At 34.2% G+C, this 20,368-nt stretch overlaps 1 protein-coding gene across 1 annotated transcript; it reads right to left on the bottom strand.

The window, feature by feature from the left end:
• Positions 1-13,468: 13,468 nt before the first annotated feature.
• On the bottom strand, positions 13,469-19,855 carry LOC18433658 (ribonuclease 3-like protein 2). The gene is made up of 4 exons (XM_011624799.3): positions 19,096-19,855; positions 18,780-18,923; positions 17,691-18,061; positions 13,469-14,199 (listed from the first exon to the last, which is right to left on the bottom strand). The coding sequence occupies exons 1-4, from the start codon at positions 19,414-19,416 to the stop codon at positions 14,067-14,069; spliced, it is 969 nt and encodes a 322-aa protein (XP_011623101.2). The 5' UTR covers positions 19,417-19,855; the 3' UTR covers positions 13,469-14,066.
• Between the last annotated feature and the right edge of the window lie 513 nt (positions 19,856-20,368).

The following is a 20,368-nucleotide window of genomic DNA, read 5'->3' as shown; positions in this document are numbered from 1 at the left end:
GGCTGAAATCATCCAACAGGGGGTTTCCTGACTGGACTGTTTCTTCTGACGATGCTGGTACGGTTGTATTGGGAGTGAAAACATGGAGCAATGTTTGCTCTATTTCCTCAAACGTAGCATTGGGATTTGACTGTTTCAACCTTTTGAGATAGGCTGAGAAAGTAGGGAGACTGACTGTATTATATGTAGCAGAGTTGAAGGTTGTGGGTTGTGGAGGTATTCTTTTTAAAGGTAAAGTAGCAGGATTAGTACTGAAGATATCCCACCATTTAACCTTTACTGTTTTGCCAAGATGGGGAATGTAAGTATAGTCAAGAGTATTATTTTCAGAGATTGAATATTCCCATTTGAGAATCCAGGGAATTTGGTAGATGGCCATGAAATAAAGGTGGTAATCATCGGATTCAGTGCAAGTATTATATTCAACAAATTTAGTTTGTAAGGCTTGAAAGGGCTCTGGCATTATTTGGGTTAAAGATCCCCAGATTAAGAACCAATGTCGGAACCAGCTAGGGAATCTTTCAAGGATAGGGAATTTGAATTGGATATACCAGGAGTGTGTATTATTTTGATTTTGGTAAGCAAAGACTTTGTGCCATGCTTCAATATATTCACTATACTTATATGATTTATATTGAAATCCTGGATTGAGAAGCTTTTTCCCTTGATTGGGATTGCAACCCCAATCTTCATATGAAAGTAGCTTTTTGATTTGCAATTTTGAATATGCAAATATTTTGGTATTGTCTTGGAAGAAATGTACTATGGAAACTGAACCAGTTTCCATAAGTATGGCTTCATACCATTCTCGATTCTTGATACCATAAGAAGAGTTCATATGGTTGGATAAATATAGGGGAGCTATTTTACATGGGTCTAAGCCAATATGATTGTCTGAGATAATAGTTTCTGGTAAGAAAGCAATGTCAGTATATACTGACTTGGGAGAATTTGAAGTTTGTTTATTGGGATACGATGCTGGGGTGAATGCTGGACTTGGGGTAACAAATGGACTTTGTGGAGGAGATTGGATTATGTATTCTGGTACATTTGTGGACCTCAAGGGTGACATAGGGGTTAGGTCAAGAGGAGAATGACTGGGCATGAGAGGCCCATATCTATTGCTTTGAATTAGGTCCATTGGTTGTTTGCCTTTGGAAGAAGGATTCATTTTTGTATTAGTAATATGTTTAGAGATGTGCAAACCTTGAGAAGAGAAAACTGTAGGGCGAAATGATTTCGTCCTGTTGTCTTCTTTAGGATGATGGTGGATATGGTCCCCCCTGCAAAAATTCACGGGTTAAGAAGTCAGGAAGGGAATTAGGAGAGCCGTGCAGATGTTCAATGGAAAAATCGAATGCAGATAAAATTGCTTGCCAACGGGCAAAAATTTGTTTAGAAACAAGATTTTGGACATCTTTTTGCAGAATATCCTTTGCAGCTTTACAATCAGTGCGTATAAGAAAATGTTGATTGAGAATATCAGTTTGAAATTTGCAAACACAATGGATGATAGCAAGTAGTTCCTTTTTTAACAGTGGAATAATTCTTTTGAGTTGGATTCTAGGCTTTTGAAGTAAACCGTATTAATTGTTCCTTAGAATTATTAAGAGATTGTTTTAAAATGCCTCCAAGGCCAAGATCAGAAGCATCGCATTCAATGATTTTAAATGCAATGGGATCAACGAGGTTTAAACATGGAAGTTCTTTAGCTTTAAGTTTAAGGCGTTGGACAGCTAAAGTATGAATATCAGTCCATGGGGGAGGATGCTTTTTTAAGCGATCATAAAGAGGTTTTGCATCTAAAGCAAGATTTTGGTAAAAATCACTTATGTAATTTAGACATCCTAAAAAGCGTTGTAATTCAGTTTTATCTAAGATTTTATCAGGGAATTTATCAGCAAAAAGTATTGAGCGATCAATTGGGATGATAGTTCCTTGATTTATATTATGTCCTAAGAATCTGATTTTTGTTTGAAATAAGTTTATCTTTGAAGAAGAAACTACTAAACCAGATGTCTTTATTGAATGGATAAAAGTATGTAAGTGTTTGAAATGCTGTTCTATGGACTCAGAAAAGACTAGAATATCATCGATATAAACAATCATAAATTTGGAAAAGGGATTGAATATATCATTCATTATTTTTTGAAATTCAGATGGAGCATTTTTCAATCCAAATGGCATGACATTCCATTCATATTGTCCAAAGGGAACATTAAAGGCTGTTTTATATTTATCTTTTTCGTTTATTTGGATTTGCCAAAAACCGGATTTTAAATCGAATTTGGAGAAGATTACAGCATGTAATAATCTATCTAGTAGATCTTTTTTATTTGGAATAGGATATCGGATCCATTTTAAAACTTTATTAAGGGGTTTATAATTGATGACTAGTCGAGGAACACCACGTTCTTGTTCAGCATTTTTGTTAACATAGAAAGCAGAACAACTCCAGGGAGAAGTACTAGGACGTATTAATTTCTTTTGGAGTAGATTATTTATTTCTGTTTGACATGTTTGTAGTAGTTCGGTATTCATTTGGATTGGCCTAGCCTTAGTTGGTATTTTTGATTCATCAAAACTGGTTTCATATGGTAATCCTACTATATGTTGTTTTCGATGCCAAAATGCATTGGGTAGTTCATTACATATTTCTTTTTCAATAATATTCTTAAGATGATGTATTTTTTGTATCATTTCAGAAGATTGGAGGTTTTCGCTTATAATCTTATGTTTGATTTCCAATTGTAATGATCCTAAGAAGCTTTCTTTATTTTTGATATTTTGTTTAACAGTATTTATTTCTTTAATTCTCGGTTTATCAAGAAATTCAAATCTAATGGGTGTACCATGTATATTTGTTTCAAGGCCTGTATGGGAAACTGTAACTGGATATAATAAAGTAAGAAAAGGGACTCCTAAGATTACAGCTTGACTGAGTCCTTTGACCATGATGAATGGAGTAGGGAAGCAATGTCCTTCCGTACATATTTTTGCATTGGAAAGTTTGTATTTGATAAATAGTCTACTACCATCGGCTGTATTAAGGATTTGGGTGGTTTTATCAAAATATTTAGTAGGAACTAGTCCTTCATTAAGACAATTTAAATCAGCTCCTGAATCTATTAATGCTAAAGATTGAAACTCAAATTCATCATTTATTACAATAGTTATTAATACAAACCATTTTTGTGTGATTACTTTATTTATTATATTAACCGAATGTCTATTGGATGAAGATTCGCCACAATGTATTTGATCTAAATAATCATTAGGATGATTTGAATAATCATTGGAATGATATGATTTGAGTAAATGATTGAATTCTACCATGTCTTCCTCAGTCTGTACTTCAGAAGTATTATGAAGTTCAAGAATTTGAATTCTTGTTTTTAGTTGGGATAATTCTATTTTGACAGTATTAACTTCAGCTTTGAGTTCAGCAATAGTGGGTTCCTTTTGGGTAGCTTCATGCTGACTGATTCTTTTCATAATATCAGAAAAATTATAATTATCTGGAGGTTTAATTAATGGTGTATGTTTTGTTTTTGATTTAGTTAGATTTATAAATTGAGTAATTATTTCTCTTTTTTCATTGGGATCGGATATTTTCTCTATCAAATCTAAAATAAGATTATCTTCTTTTGTTAATGTATGAATGTCAGATGATATAGGACAGTTGCATATTTCATTATCATCGTCAATATCCGAACTGTTATTTGACCAATAAAAATCATCATTATGTATTGTTCCGAGGAAAGAAGTATCACTACCGGAAGAGGTAGTGTCTGTACTTGATGTTTCTGAATCGTATAATTGGATAATATCATAAATTTTATTTCGAATGGATTCATCTAAAACAATGGAGTTTAATTTTTGTTTAACTTTGCATTGACTTTTGTAATGGCCTACTTTGCCACATTTATAACATATAGGTAATTTTTTCTTATTTTGGAATGATTTAGAAGCAAAACGTTTTGTAAACTTCTTGTATTTTTTCTGTTTAGTTGGAAAAGATTTATATGTTTTATCGGGTTTATCTCGATGTTTTTTCTTCTTATATACTTTATGTATTTTGGGTGGTTTAGTTTTATCTATATGACCGTGGTCCATATGATAGCCAAATTGTTGGCAGAAATCACCTAATTCTTTCTTACCACTTAAATTCTGTTTTTCGAGTTGTTTTTTGAGTTTTAAGTCTGTGCATAGGGCTAAGCCTTCAGCACAAATTTCTGAAGATAACTCGCCTAAAGTATATTGGGAATAATTGATCATACCGCTATTTTTATTTTTGAGACGTTCCTTTACTTTTTCAGCAAAGAGATAAGGTAGTCCTGCTACAAATTTTTCTTTCCAGTGATCTAGATGACTATCTTCTCGGATAAGTAGTCGGGAGAAAAAAACGTCTTTATACCATTTATAATGTGATAATGTTGGACATCTTAAATTGGATAGAAGGTCAGCAGTTCTTGCTGCAAGTATTGATGTATTCCCTATGAAATGAAGAGCAATGGTGTATATTAGAGAATTGACAGCATCAGTCAATATCCGAACTGTTATTTGACCAATAAAAATCATCATTATGTATTGTTCCGAGGAAAGAAGTATCACTACCGAAAGAGGTAGTGTCTGTACTTGATGTTTCTGAATCGTATAATTGGATAATATCATAAATTTTATTTCGAATGGATTCATCAATGGAGTTTAATTTTTGTTTAACTTTGCATTGACTTTTGTAATGGCCTACTTTGCCACATTTATAACATATAGGTAATTTTTTCTTATTTTGGAATGATTTAGAAGCAAAACGTTTTGTAAACTTCTTGTATTTTTTCTGTTTAGTTGGAAAAGAATCAGTCAGCATGAAGCTACCCAAAAGGAACCCACTATTGCTGAACTCAAAGCTGAAGTTAATACTGTCAAAATAGAATTATCCCAACTAAAAACAAGAATTCAAATTCTTGAACTTCATAATACTTCTGAAGTACAGACTGAGGAAGACATGGTAGAATTCAATCATTTACTCAAATCATATCATCCCAATGATTATTCAAATCATCCTAATGATTATTTAGATCAAATACATTGTGGCGAATCTTCATCCAATAGACATTCGGTTAATATAATAAATAAAGTAATCACACAAAAATGGTTTGTATTAATAACTATTGTAATAAATGATGAATTTGAGTTTCAATCTTTAGCATTAATAGATTCAGGAGCTGATTTAAATTGTCTTAATGAAGGACTAGTTCCTACTAAATATTTTGATAAAACCACCCAAATCCTTAATACAGCCGATGGTAGTAGACTATTTATCAAATACAAACTTTCCAATGCAAAAATATGTACGGAAGGACATTGCTTCCCTACTCCATTCATCATGGTCAAAGGACTCAGTCAAGCTGTAATCTTAGGAGTCCCTTTTCTTACTTTATTATATCCAGTTACAGTTTCCCATACAGGCCTTGAAACAAATATACATGGTACACCCATTAGATTTGAATTTCTTGATAAACCGAGAATTAAAGAAATAAATACTGTTAAACAAAATATCAAAAATAAAGAAAGCTTCTTAGGATCATTACAATTGGAAATCAAACATAAGATTATAAGCAAAAACCTCCAATCTTCTGAAATGATACAAAAAATACATCATCTTAAGAATATTATTGAAAAAGATGGTATCAGAGCCAACCCTGTATTAGAGATCTCATAGTATTACCAGTTTTGCTATCTTAAGAAACTTAAGAAATTTATCCATTAGAGAAAGTTGGTCCGAGTGTTAAGACACGAGACGAAAAGGTCTTATGCAAAGTACCGCCAAGGCCGAGGAAGAGCCGTTAGGGAAAACGCTGGACTTTTGGTCGTCCTGAGTTGTCATTATCCGCAACCTAATAATGGAGAAATTTATTAAGAATCTAACAGATACCACAACTAGTAAGACTAATACAACTCTAAGAATTAAAAATAAAGAAGAACTTGTTATCAATAATATTGAAAATCAAATCCAGAACTGGAACATACCCAAGGTTCCCATATCTGATATTTACAAAAAGGGTACATTCGACCTTAAAGTCGGATATGCCATAAAAACAGTAGAAGAAACTCTTTCTGTTACTAGTAATCAAGAGGATTTCCAATTACTATCTAAAAAAATATTACAAGTTCATCAAAATAAGAATTATAAATATTTACATATAGGATTAATACAAGTAGCAGTTAAACCACTCACTAGACTAGGACTAAATAATTCTATTCTAGTTTGTTTACGAGATACTAGACATAACAAATTCTCAGATTCTTTACTAGGAATGGTAGAAACTAGTTTATGTAGTGGACCAATATATTTCAATTGCTTTCCAAATTATTCTGTATCATTAACAGACCCAAACATATTAAATGTTTTATCTTTAAATCTTAAAACACAAGGATTTGACATGATGACGGGTTCACAAAATATAGCCATTATTTATAGGATATATTATAAGGTAATGAATACATTATGTCCTAATATACTCCAAATAGACAATAAGGGACAAACAATATTTTTTCAAACCAATATAGAAAAATCAAATACGATCATACCAAAAACAATATCATGGTCAGAAATAGTCCTACCCCATACCTGGGCTATTCATAATAACAACCAACCATCATCACAAAATCCTATTCAGAACATCCCAGACAGAATTTCAGAATATACGGATGGAAATGTTGAAATCCAATTTACTAATAATAGAATTCTAGATAAGACATCCACATCAGAAACCATAAGCAACCATTCTTTCAGAGATTTAGAACCTCCACGAAAATCCGTTACAACCTATGATCGGAATTCTCATATATCAGCTACTCCAATTTCAAAACCACAGTTAGAAGGGTTTTTACGCACATCTGATAATATTATTATACCTCAATATGAACAAGCTGAATCAGGATTTATCCAAGTGCTACAAATTGAAGAAACATTTACAAAGGAAGATATTATAAATGATTTTCTATCTCCAGAAAATGATAATATCAGAAAATGGTATGTTAAAGAATTCAAACCAAGATTAGTAGAATTATTCCATTCTCAATTTAATAAATGGAGACAAAAGGGTAATAAAGGAAAATGTTTTTTCGATTGGTTAAGAGATACTCTTAAACAACATAATATCCCAATTCCTGAGTTTGAATTAAATACTGTAGAAACTCAATACACTACCTTTAATACAACAGAAGGAAAATCAATTAAATCCATACACCCTCCAGAACAAAGTCTGAAAATACAAGGGATGGCAACTACGGTACCAAAAGCTTCAGAACAAACTGAAGGATCGCCATCTACCCAAATAGTTGTCTATGAAACAGTAGCCACACCTTACAAATTGAATAATGCTAATATACCTCGTATCGAGTTACTTCCACACATAATCGAACAAAACAATTATACAAATCTCTGTCTTCATACCCTTGGAAAACAATCAAATAGAATAGAAAATTTATTACAACCACCTAGTCACAAAGAGAAAAAACAATTGTTTTTCAAACCACCTCCTGATTTGAATAAAGAAAAATTTCTTATAGGCGAAGATAATACTACTCTTATGGGACAACTAATTTCTAAATTATCAAAATTAGAAATAAAAGAACCTAAGCCAACAATAGTAATATCCGCCCCTATTCTCCCAGATAATACTAAAGGAAAAGAGAAAATTCCTGAACATGATACTATGACATTACAAGAAGAAACACTTTTCCAAACAAATGAAATCATCGAACCATCAATTGTTAATACAATACAAAATATGCAAAAAGCATTCTCCGAAATACAACTTAACCCAGAAAGTATCAATCGGATTAATTATAATAGAAATTGGCAACCAATAAATGCTCGTCCTTATTATAAAAGACCAACTCCTATTGATATACAATTAGAAGAAGACTTGACAAGTCATACTTCTACATATTCTGGAAGGACCATCATAGATTGGAATATAGACGGTATCTCTGATCATAAAATACTGGATACAATGAAGCATATGACTATGTATGCATCTGCTTGCAAAATGGCTGGAAGCCATGACCAAGAAATAGCCAAAGCTATAGTCTCAGGCTTCACTGGATGGCTGAGAGGATGGTGGGATTCATATTTAAATGAACAAACAAAACAAAATATATTAACCAATACTAGGCAATGGACAGCAAAAAATGAACATAATCAAGATATGGTATATTCTGAGAGTGATGCTGTCAATTCTCTAATATACACCATTGCTCTTCATTTCATAGGGAATACATCAATACTTGCAGCAAGAACTGCTGACCTTCTATCCAATTTAAGATGTCCAACATTATCACATTATAAATGGTATAAAGACGTTTTTTTCTCCCGACTACTTATCCGAGAAGATAGTCATCTAGATCACTGGAAAGAAAAATTTGTAGCAGGACTACCTTATCTCTTTGCTGAAAAAGTAAAGGAACGTCTCAAAAATAAAAATAGCGGTATGATCAATTATTCCCAATATACTTTAGGCGAGTTATCTTCAAAAATTTGTGCTGAAGGCTTAGCCCTATGCACAGACTTAAAACTCAAAAAACAACTCGAAAAACAGAATTTAAGTGGTAAGAAAGAATTAGGTGTTTTCTGCCAACAATTTGGCTATCATATGGACCACGGTCATATAGATAAAACTAAACCACCCAAAATACATAAAGTATATAAGAAGAAAAAACATCGAGATAAACCCGATAAAACATATAAATCTTTTATAATTTCCTTACCAGTTTAATACTTAGGGAGATTCTTGGGCAAAAGATGGTATCACATATACACAGGCTTGCAAATTTCCTCCATTCGGAAGGCAAATAGGAAGGTAAAGAGGACTGATTACAATCACACATAAAAGTTATGGAGGTTACCGACTTTATGAAGTTCAGTCGTCGATGACCTTTGTCTTAGATACAGATTGAGAAGAGAAGAAGGTAAGAAGAAGAGAAGAGATCTTATGAGAGAGAAAGTATGAGAAGATCTAGATCTAAAGAAACTATGCTGCTGTGCTGCTGTGCTGCTGTGCTGCTGCTGCGAGATCGTCTGCTTGGTATGCTGGAAGATATCCTTGATGCTCTGAGTTCTTCTTCCCAAGAATCTCCCTAAGTATTAAACTGGTAAGGAAATTATAAAAGATTGCGGAATTTATAATAAGTAAGAAAAGATTGTAGTATTATAGGTTATTAATTGCTGAAGTATAGAAATGTAATAAAGAAATGCAAATATTATAACAATAATTGGTAATACTGAAATGTCAAAGACAATCCAAGAAGTATGAGTATAATCAGAAATTTTAAAAGTAAAGACTAACTTGAACTGCATTACTACTTCAAAAGCCTGGAATCCAACTCAAAAGAATTATTCCACTGTTAAAAAGGAACTACTTGCTATCATCCATTGTGTTTGCAAATTTCAAACTGATATTCTCAATCAACATTTTCTTATACGCACTGATTGTAAAGCTGCAAAGGATATTCTGCAAAAAGATGTCCAAAATCTTGTTTCTAAACAAATTTTTGCCCGTTGGCAAGCAATTTTATCTGCATTCGATTTTTCCATTGAACATCTGCACGGCTCTTCTAATTCCCTTCCTGACTTCTTAACCCGTGAATTTTTGCAGGGGGGACCATATCCACCATCATCCTAAAGAAGACAACAGGACGAAATCATTTCGCCCTACAGTTTTCTCTTCTCAAGGTTTGCACATCTCTAAACATATTACTAATACAAAAATGAATCCTTCTTCCAAAGGCAAACAACCAATGGACCTAATTCAAAGCAATAGATATGGGCCTCTCATGCCCAGTCATTCTCCTCTTGACCTAACCCCTATGTCACCCTTGAGGTAATTTGGAAAGCAATTGAAATATATTGGTCCACTACATAAACTAGTTTCTACCATTCTTAGTAAAGAATCTGAGAATTTGTTATGTCTAGTATCTCGTAAACAAACTAGAATAGAATTATTTAGTCTTAGTCTAGTGAGTGGTTTAACTGCTACTTGTATTAATCCTATATGTAAATATTTATAATTCTTATTTTGATGAACTTGTAATATTTTTTTAGATAGTAATTGGAAATCCTCTTGATTACTAGTAACAGAAAGAGTTTCTTCTACTGTTTTTATGGCATATCCGACTTTAAGGTCGAATGTACCCTTTTTGTAAATATCAGATATGGGAACCTTGGGTATGTTCCAGTTCTGGATTTGATTTTCATATATATATATATATATATATATATATATATATATATATATATATATATATATATATATATATATATATATATATATATATATATATATATATATATATATATATATATATATATATATATATATATATATATATATATATATATATATATAGATATATATATGTGGAAATAGCTTTGTGAGACCCTCCCACACCTATGTGTGTAGGACTCCAAATGATCACCATTAAATTTGGCACAGATCTTTAAAAAAATCAAGAAAGTCAAGTTCCACACTCATGGAATAACTTTTCTAGAGATCTGTGCCAAATTTAATGGTGATCCTCTAAGGTCCTCCACACATGGGTGTGGGAGGGTCTCATAGAATCATTACCTTTATATATATATATATATATATATATATATATATATATATATATATATATATATATATATATGGTGCAGTTTGCATACAAACTCATCTGTAAGTGTAGAGGTAAGATGCACCTTCAAATTTTATCATGGTATATAATTTTGATGTAAACTGTTCTTAGGATTATCTCAAAATCTATTTTTATATTAATTATAAAATTTTAAATTTTAAAAATGGTTAAAATCAAGTAGATCTATAAACATATGAAAATCTTGAAAATGCACGATGCAGATAATATGTTGTAAAATGTATTATTTCTCGGACTTGAAATTTTTTTGTTTTTTATAGTCATACATCTCAATGTCGAGATGATCAATCAAAAGGTTTTTCAATATTAAAATTACCTTTTTCGATGGATTTTTAAGAGGCATCCGGAGTTCTACATTATAAAGTAGTATCCTTATATAAACTTTTTCCATATATTCCATATATATATATATATATATATATATGCAAAAAGTGTGTTTGTCTTGATCTATTGACTTTTTAAGACCAAAGTACCAGACACAAAGATATTCATGAAATTTGAAAAGAGGTCTATCTTAGGCAATAGTAAGGAAAACAGGGATCCCGACTCACGCTTCGCCATTGTCCTAACTGCCAGTCAGCCATCAAATTGGCTGAATCCAAGGTCCCACTCAACCGAATCTCTAAACAAAATACACAAGGGGATTGGGACTCAGGACTCAATGAGTCGTGACTTCCTCTGTTTTTCATCCAGACCAGCACCTTGCCATGTCCAAATGACTCGGGCGAGTCCGAGCCCAAATCATCGATTCTTCAAAGACCGTTGATTCTTCAAATAACGGTCGAAAGTTCTTCAACAAATCAAGATTTCATGACCAACTCCCTCAAAATCGAATAAATTAATGTACTCCAAGGCCATTAGTGGATCTTGAACTTTCACAAGTCTTCTTCCTCATACTTGGCACATGTTCTCAGGGCTTCTAGGACATGGAAGACTGCACGCCCATAGATTCAATGAAGAGGGTTATGAGAATAGATGTCGGCATAATCTCAAGAACCACATAATAAAATAACATACTTTTATAGCTTCACTCAAGACAGCACAGATATTTCATTTGTGGTTTGGCTTTTCCATCTTTTTTTGAAGTTAATCTGGATTGAAGATGTTACATACCAAAAATTGGCCTCCTAAAGATAGAGAGTTTTCATGCGACCATTGGGCTAATATATATGTAACAGTGATATGAACTACCCAACAATCACTATCATAAGCGGGTCTTCAATTTTTAACTTCAAATCATGCCACAATCTATTTGACTATTTTAGTTTCAGCTAATGTTTTAAAAACCGCTGATCTGAATCAGTGTTAGTCATAATGTCCAAATTTGATAGACCTGCCCCATTCTGTCATAAAACCAAATAAGTCTGTCAAGGAACTAGACAATCTAGATTGTCTCCGAATTGATCAGTTCAAACTCATTTCAATTTTTATTTTTTAATTTTTATTTTTTAATTTTAATTTTTTAAAATTCAAAATTATTATTTAAATTCTCTTGAGACCAACTCCCAAATTGAAGAATCAATCGGATCATGCCTAGATCAGTTCAACAGGTGTGACCATTTGGCCTCCCAATAGAGGATTTGAAAAGTGCTGATTTTAAGCAGAACCTTTGTACTTTCAAGAGGAGAAATTATTGTCAGCACATGAGAATGGAATCAAGGTCCCCATCTGAACCATGTCCACATCAGTCCGTTTTTGGCCTTTTTCCAGCTCCTTAAAGATGTGCTTGACTTCTTCCTATTACCTTCATTTCTTAGGCATTTTGCAAAAATAATTTTCCAACCATTTCTTAAAGGGTGCGGTTTGCATAGACCCAAGGTTCTAAACAATCAAAGTAGAGCCCACCTTTAAATGGTATCGAGAATTATAGTTTCAACATTGAAAATCTTTGTGACGGCCTTAAAACATATTTTCATATCTAATTATAAAATTTAAATCTTCAAAACTAGCAGATATCAAGCGGATCCATGAAAACTTGAAATTCTTAAAAATTGACGGTCAAAAAATGTATTACAAGAAGAACTATTTCCAAAACTTAAAATTCACTTTTGTCTCATGTCCATGCATCTTGATGTCGAGATGATCGTTTTGGAGATATTTGCGCATTAAAACAACCTCTTCTTGTGAAATTTTTGAGATAAGCTCTAATTTGATGGTTTAGGGCCTCAGCTCTATATAAACTTTTCCCTTTGCTTAAAAATACAACTTACCTGATGCATCCCAGCGCTTAAAAAGTACCCGAAAGACCATACTCTGTGGCTTCCAGAGGTCAAAATCTTCCCGTATTTACATCTCCAACAGACAATGACAAGCGTTTCTCAAATAATTAGTATGCTCCATGGGAGCATACTATGTATTTGTTCCCTTGAATGTAAGAACTACTTAGGAGGATTTTTTTAGATCTCAAACTATTGAAATCTACTTAAAAATCCCTAGACGATTATTTAAAAAAAAGAATAAAATTAACTACTTCAATCTCACCGCCCAAAACTTAGACTATCTTTGATCAATCTTAAGAAATTATTTTTTTAAGCACTTTAGGATTCATGATGGTCTTATGATGGCAAGTTAATTCAATTGGAATGACCGAAAAGGACAAAAAGTAAATCCAAAAGAATGTGGTTGGAAGTAATCCGAAAAAATATAAAGACTTATAGCCTCACTGAAGATATGACCTTTAATATAACATAATAGAAAATCAGAATTCATGTAACCGGTTCTAATTAATTGGAAAAAAACTAAAATGATGATGATGATGAGGGACTTAAAAGAGTAGAATTTGAATTTATTTAAATTTTTTTGAGGTTAATATACATTAAGTTATACCCCAAAATTTCAAGCCGCATAAACATTCCTAGATTAGGCTTACCCAAAGGAGTAAATGGGTGGTATGCTCCTAGGGGAAAACAGCCTCTCTTAGCATAAATGCTGCGTAGCACATGTGAGGCGGCATCCACTATCCATTCTACATATAAAAGGTGGAGAAAATGTGCAGTTCCTGATAATGGGCATCGCTTAATCTCCACCATCCAATGTTGACAACCGGCAGCTGAATGCCTGGCCATGTATTATTTATTATACAAGGCCATATGCCGAAAGTGATACAAAGAGCAGTGACAGTAACTTAAGAAGAATGATTAGTAGAACAATCTCTTCGAATGCCGGCGCACAATTCTTGATGAATCCAATTCTTTTTCAGCATGAGATGACATAAAATACATCTCTCGTGTGTATGCGTGTGTGAGAGAGACCTAAGCATTGTCCTTTCAAAGAACGAGATTCCTCTGTTTCTCCGTAAGTACACTCTCACACTGTACATCCCCGCACTAGGTAAAAGCTCAAACGGTCGAATGGCTCAAAATCAGGATTCAGGAGCCCTCTTCATCCTTCAGTCTTGCCAATGATTCTCCCATTACACAGTGGCGTTTCCTGATTTCCATCATAGCTTCCTCAGAGTAGTAACCTATCTTACCAAGGGCAAAGCCCTCTTCTTGAAGATGCCTGCATGCAAAACATGCAATTCAAAGTCATGCAAGGTTTACACCAAGAAATAAGAAAAGTTCAGAGAATCTCATTCCAAAAATAATAATATAAGATTTCAGCAAAGTCGCAAACAAGAAACATAGAGAAAGAGGACACAATACTATAATTTTTTAAATAAGCACCCAAGTCACAATTAGCTGTGCACTACATGGAAACACTTCAAGATTTCTCATGGGTCAGGGTCTGCCAAAATCAGATTCAAATATCTGTGGAACAAATATTGAATGAGTTCCCACCAGTTTCATTTAGCTACTCAAATTTAAAAATAAAATAGCTTGGTTGAGGCAGTTTCTTCATAATACGGATATAAATAAATACAAAACCAAAATTAAATCTAATGAGAATGACATCGGTTCAAGTTATAATAAGTCAAATGAAACATCCGCTACAATGAAACATCTGCTACACTTACCAATACATTGTATCAATATATGTATTAATAATATACCTCTTGGGCAATTAAGAATGGGAACTTTCCAATTAGGTGCTATATCCATGTCAGATACTTCAACGACAAATTACAAAATGATAAAATTTTAATGCTACAGCATTTCCACAGCTAAGATCAGGCACCATAGCTTTTAGGTGATTATGATCAAGTTTAAAACAACATACCAGAGCAAAATGGCAGTCCAGTTCAAACATATAAAAAATCTCTTCTACGAGATCTAAAAACAAAAGAATGGCTTGTCTACAAAACCTCCAATAAAAGCTCTCACAAAAGAAGAACACATAAATGCCCAAAAGGAGACTTCCGTCCATCCAACTTTCCCTCACAGTTTGTCTTCTTCCTCAAAATCATGGAAGAAACATAGACATGTCTTGAATATCTTTTTTCTTAAACCAAACATCAGAGGTCTCTTTTTTCCTTTTAGCAAAATCCTAGGTTTATTTTTTCACAAAATCCAAGGTTTTCTCTACGAGGATTGGTTCTAGTTTTTATTACCTAACAATCATCCCACACTGCCGAAAATGAACTTCCCCACCATATCCACCAAAATAGACTCTTGCTCTCAAGCAATCCCCAAATCCTTACCCATATAAAATTTAATCCGAGACAAGAAGAAGGAAGATAGCTCGCCCATGAAAGCTTACCGAAGATAAATATAAGAAACAGAAACCTTGTAGGCCTCAACGAAGGACTGTTTCAATTATGGAACGGTATGATATGCCTTTGATCTTTACCAAGGGTAAGGGTGTCATATGGTTGAAAATAATACTAATTTCTCTAGCTTCTTTCTATAGATCAGCTGTCCATTAGACACCACGACAAAAAGCAACATCATGGATCAGCTCTATTGCAACTCATAAAATAGAAGGATCAAAGATGTTATGTGTTGGAAGATAGTAGCATTCAGAAAATCAAAATATATATAAGTTTTTATACTCTAATATGAATCCAACAGGCTGAAGCCCTTGGTTGGAAGGTGACGTTATCTGCACACACCCAGCCATATTCACTCACATTAGAAACTAACTACCTAATCTTTGTGGACCCCACCATAGCAGTGTTCGAAGACTCGGACTCGGTATCTTGCCGAGTCGAGTCCTTGGGTACAAACTTAGAAAAATAAAAATATCATAAAATTTAAATTTTTTATTCAATGTATAAATTAAATTTATACTGTAATAATGTCAATATAGTTTTGATGTTTTGATGCTGATATGGGAGTTTCCTTATTATATCCTCTGTTTTTCTATTTTCCCCTTTTTTTGGGTTTTTTTAATATGCTTCCAGCTATAAATCAATTTCTTTTCCCAATTCCATCTGCTTTATAGTTTATCCATCTTTTATAGACTCTTAATGCTTTTTATCATTTCTTTTGTTTTATACTGTTTTATTTTAGCATTTTTTAAAATTTATTTTGCATCTTTTAGCCCTTTTTGGGCTCGTACAGTACTCGGGCAAGTACACTCCAACTTGCCCAAGTTACTAGCCTCAGGAAGAGGCTGAGTCCTGAGCCCCAACCAAAAATTTAATTGCTGCACCATATTATATTTTAAAATTTAGAGAATGAATTGTGCGCAAACAAATATTTGCTTCCCAATCGAAGGCTCATATAGAGAGCCATCATAGCTGTATGTAGATAAAATGACCCTTGGTTTTCTCAAAGTAGTGCTTTACCAAGTCCTACTAATTACTATTTGATAATTTGCTCTTCCTAAAACTGAATCATCATCGAAGCCTTTTGCCAACTAATTGGGATCGGCTACACAAATCCTAGTCCGTCATTCTGCTCTATTAAAGGCCTACCCCTTGCTCTTTTCGAGCCTTCCAGTTGAACTAACTCGCACCTCATAATAGGTGTTATGCTGGGTCTGCGCTACACATGGCCAACCCACCTAAGTCTACTTTCTCTCATCTTATCGCCTATTGGTAAGACATTTATCTAAATATAGATAAGAAATAACTATATGACCAATGGATCATGCAAAAATATCATTGAAAAAACAAACAAGATCGACAAAGGAATAAGCCGCTTTCATGGTGCCATTAGCTCTAGCAATGAAGCATAATATAATATAATATAATATATAACATACATAGGCAGCCCGACCTATGGAATAGTATTGCTTTGTTCTTCTCATCCAACCCTACCTTGCCTCTATCCCTTCTCGGATTCTTAGTCCTGCCCATCCATCCCACAACCTGCCTTATCCCTTCGATTACCCAATGATTGATCACCCGACCTTTTTGATTTTATGGTAGGACCTAAAGTTGCTCAGTACTTCTCCTACAGAGAAGCAAGTAAATCATTCTCTGAGCCAGACAGACAAAAATTCAATATTATAGATCTGGATGGTCAACTGTGTGTGTAAGAAAAAAAAAAATTTCTTTTAAAGCACAATTATAATGGATACCATTTAGCAAAAAATGTGCGCCTCATCTAGGTCACAAAAAAAATAAAAAAATTATACATGCCAAAAAAGTGTGCCAAAAATTGTCACCATTTTTAGTGAATGTTGGCCATCCAATTGCTCATCATTCAACCTAGGTTGCCCAGCACATGGAGCCTGTACCATTACATAGGCTGGCTGGCTCATAGAACCTTTATATAATATGGGAAATCTATCAAAATACAACTACCACTCAAATATTTGACATTTTACCCATTTTCAACTATTCCAACTCATGATCATGTGCATTTGGATGGGCCTTTTGAAATTAAATCAAAAGAAATACATGATTTGTTACGTAGTACATCTATTCGGTGCTTTCTAATATATATATATCCAGTTCTTAATAGGAAAGGTGAAAAGAAAAAACCAGCATTGAAACTAAAGAAGAAATTAAGGTCCAGATTATTTCTTATTTACAATAACCATACAGTTACAAGACGTTACTGAATATCTAAATGCATGTGTGCTCCAAAGTATGAATTCCATGTCTCTAAACTCCAAAGGAAAAATCACATTCAAAGTAGATGCACTAAGCAAGCGGAACATACAAATATCCGGCCTGTTTCATTGGTTGTCTTTCCTCCTCACTTTTGCTTAAAGATTTGACTGATTCTCTCTCCTCCTTGACATTGGTTGTTATGGGACTCTGAAAATCTCTCTCCTTGACTTTGTCTGTAAGCTTTAAGTATTCCATCTTTTCCACAAATTTGTTGTCCATAATCATGGAAGGGCTTGCACCGTGCTTACTCTCATCAGGTGATGCTTTTTCAATGGGACCATAATAACTTCTCACCTTGCGCTTGTGAGCATTCAATTTCACTTGCTTCCCTTGTTTCTGAGTTAAGTCTTGGAGCTCAGTCACTGAATGATTTTTGAGGGTCGAAGGAGTGACAATAGGCTCGAAAAAGTCATGGAAAACCTGAGAAAAAAAACATCTGCTAGCAATTGAGTTGCCAAAAGAACATGCCACATTTGTCTACTCTCATTTGAATTCAGAAGTTAGATTTCATAAAAGTCTACAATTCATTAATATCCTCAGGGGAAAGCATAAAGCAATTAGTCGAAAACAATAGCCGTCATACACATACACAAACAAGAAGAAAAAAAGGGAGCAATTACAAATAATTTACATATAGGTGCAAAAGCAAAATACTGAAGAATGACAGTAGGAGATATGCAATTCTCAATGCATGCAAAGCATGCAATTACAAAATGAAGAAGAGCTCAATCAGATCCAGGAATTAATGGGGTTGGGGTCGTGGTGGTAGCACCACTTGTGCCCCAAATAAGGTCTAGGGTTCCATTATCACCTAAGGTATTCAAAAACCACTAATGAATTCCAAAAACGATTAGGAAGGCTAGCCATCCCCATTGAATTACCCCCAAAAAAAAAAAAATTCCAGGAATTCCTAGTTTCTTCTCTCTATATAAGAAAAGAAAAAACATAAAAACAGCATCTGTCCGAAAAACAATAGCCCCAAAAAACCCAAACTAATGCCAGGAAAAGGAATACAAAAAACAAACCAGGCATTGCCTGGGCATCAAGCAACAAAAAACAAGCACATTTCAACAGAGAGAAGCTGGCGGGAATGATAAGAGTTCAAAACAAAAGCTGGAATAAAATTTGGTGTAATTACATTCCAAAGTATCTCAAGATTGTAACCAGTGTCTACATAGACTGCGCCAACAATGGACTCCACCATGTCTGCAAGGACTTTGGGGGTTTTCATGAGACAAGCATTGTCGGGGCTCTCGTTAATGGCATCAATGAATTCTGAAACCTGCAAATTGGCATGCCTAGTGAGTGAAACACAAAAACGGACACGCAACCCTAGAGAGAGAAACAAAAGCACAAGCCAGGAAAGGGCAATTCTAAAGAGATGAACAAAAGTGGCCGAAATTCTAGAGAGAGAAACAAAAGAACAAACATAAAAGAGGGGCAGTTCTGTATACCTTGTCGTCAGGGGTGGGAGAGTTTTGAAGAAGAAAAACACAGAAACCGTGTTTTACAGCGATCATGGCGAGCTTCTCAGTGCTGGTATTGGCGGCTCGAAAGAGGCTGAGCTCACGAGGGGTTAGAGAGGGGAATCTTTTGAAGAGAAGCTTTATGAAGACATGGGCAAGAGCTTCATGACCTATGAATTTGAGCCTCTCCTGTTGCGATGTTTTGGATGAGAAAGAAGAAGAAGAATTGATTAGCTGAACAACATCTTTGAGCAATTGGGGGTCACGAAACCTGTAACGCAGAAGCTTCTCCAACTCCTTCACTTCCATCGTCTACAAAACTACCTCTCTCTCTCTCTAAAATTGGTAAATGCAATTTGGGAATGCAGATCTCTCTCCCTCTCTCTCTTACTAAGACCCTGTAACTTGGGGGAATCTCTCTCTCTAAACTCTGATTCAACACAGAAAGAAGGTCTCAGATAAATTGTCCCTCAAAACACCCGCTAAATTTTCTTGTGGGATACCAACTCTCACTCCATCGTATACATACTGGCGATAATCTCTCTCTCTCTGCTAGTGCCTCTTTTGAGTAGGGGTGGCAATCAAACCCGACCCGACCTTCGACCCTATGGATATAGCAGACACAGGTCCGACTGTGGGTGTTATATTTGGACCTGCAGGTCGGGCATGGGTCCAAAACCTGGACACGAGCACTATTTGGGTCTGGGTTCGGGTCAGGTCTACCTGTAAACTTGGAAGTAAAATACTTCAAGCCTTATTTGTTTGAGTGTATTAATGATCATATACAATAAGACTTCGTAGTTATCTACAGCTATTAAACAACAAATTAGACCGCTTGAAATATAATGGCAGATGAATGTGATCCTATTGAAAAAAAGAAGAAGCTCAGAGTGATGGTAGCAATGGACCCAACTAGACTCTGGACACGAAGGGATAGATCCGAGACCCGACATTATGGGTCCAACTTTTGGAGCTGACGGGTTAGGTTCGGGTCCGGGTCCAAAACCTAGACCCAAATGCATTCGGTTTTGAGTGTGGATCCAGCCAGACCCTACCTATTGCCACCCCAAGTTTTGAATGTATGGTTTAGATGAGAAATTATGTGATGCATTTATAGATACTATAGTAAATGAAATAGATAACAAAAGTCCTCATGTACTAAAATTTTAAGAAGGAAAAAGTTTATATAAAGTTGCAACCTTAAAATGTAGAATCACATTTGTACCTAAAAAATCCATTAGAAAAGGTTGTTTTAACATTA

This window comes from Amborella trichopoda, chromosome 12, assembly GCF_054954075.1.
Source record: "Amborella trichopoda isolate Santa Cruz 75 chromosome 12, AtrichopodaSantaCruz75HAP2 v2.0, whole genome shotgun sequence".
Taxonomy (NCBI): Eukaryota; Viridiplantae; Streptophyta; class Magnoliopsida; order Amborellales; family Amborellaceae; genus Amborella; species Amborella trichopoda.
The sequence above is the reverse complement of the archived record's forward strand: the minus strand, read 5'-3'. Positions and strand labels throughout refer to the sequence as shown.

What these genes read in the sequence shown, in the direction of transcription:
- LOC18433658 (XM_011624799.3), bottom strand. Translation starts at nt 19,416, where the DNA reads ATGGAAGTGAAGGAGTTGGAGAAGCTTCTGCGTTACAGGTTTCGTGAC. An exon ending in ATCTTGAGATACTTTGGAAT is followed by an intron (nt 18,062 to 18,779) that starts GTAATTACACCA and finishes TTTTTTTCTCAG; the next exon opens with GTTTTCCATGACTTTTTCGA. An exon ending in ATGAAACAGGCCGGATATTT is followed by an intron (nt 14,200 to 17,690) that starts GTATGTTCCGCT and finishes TTTTGCATGCAG; the next exon opens with GCATCTTCAAGAAGAGGGCT.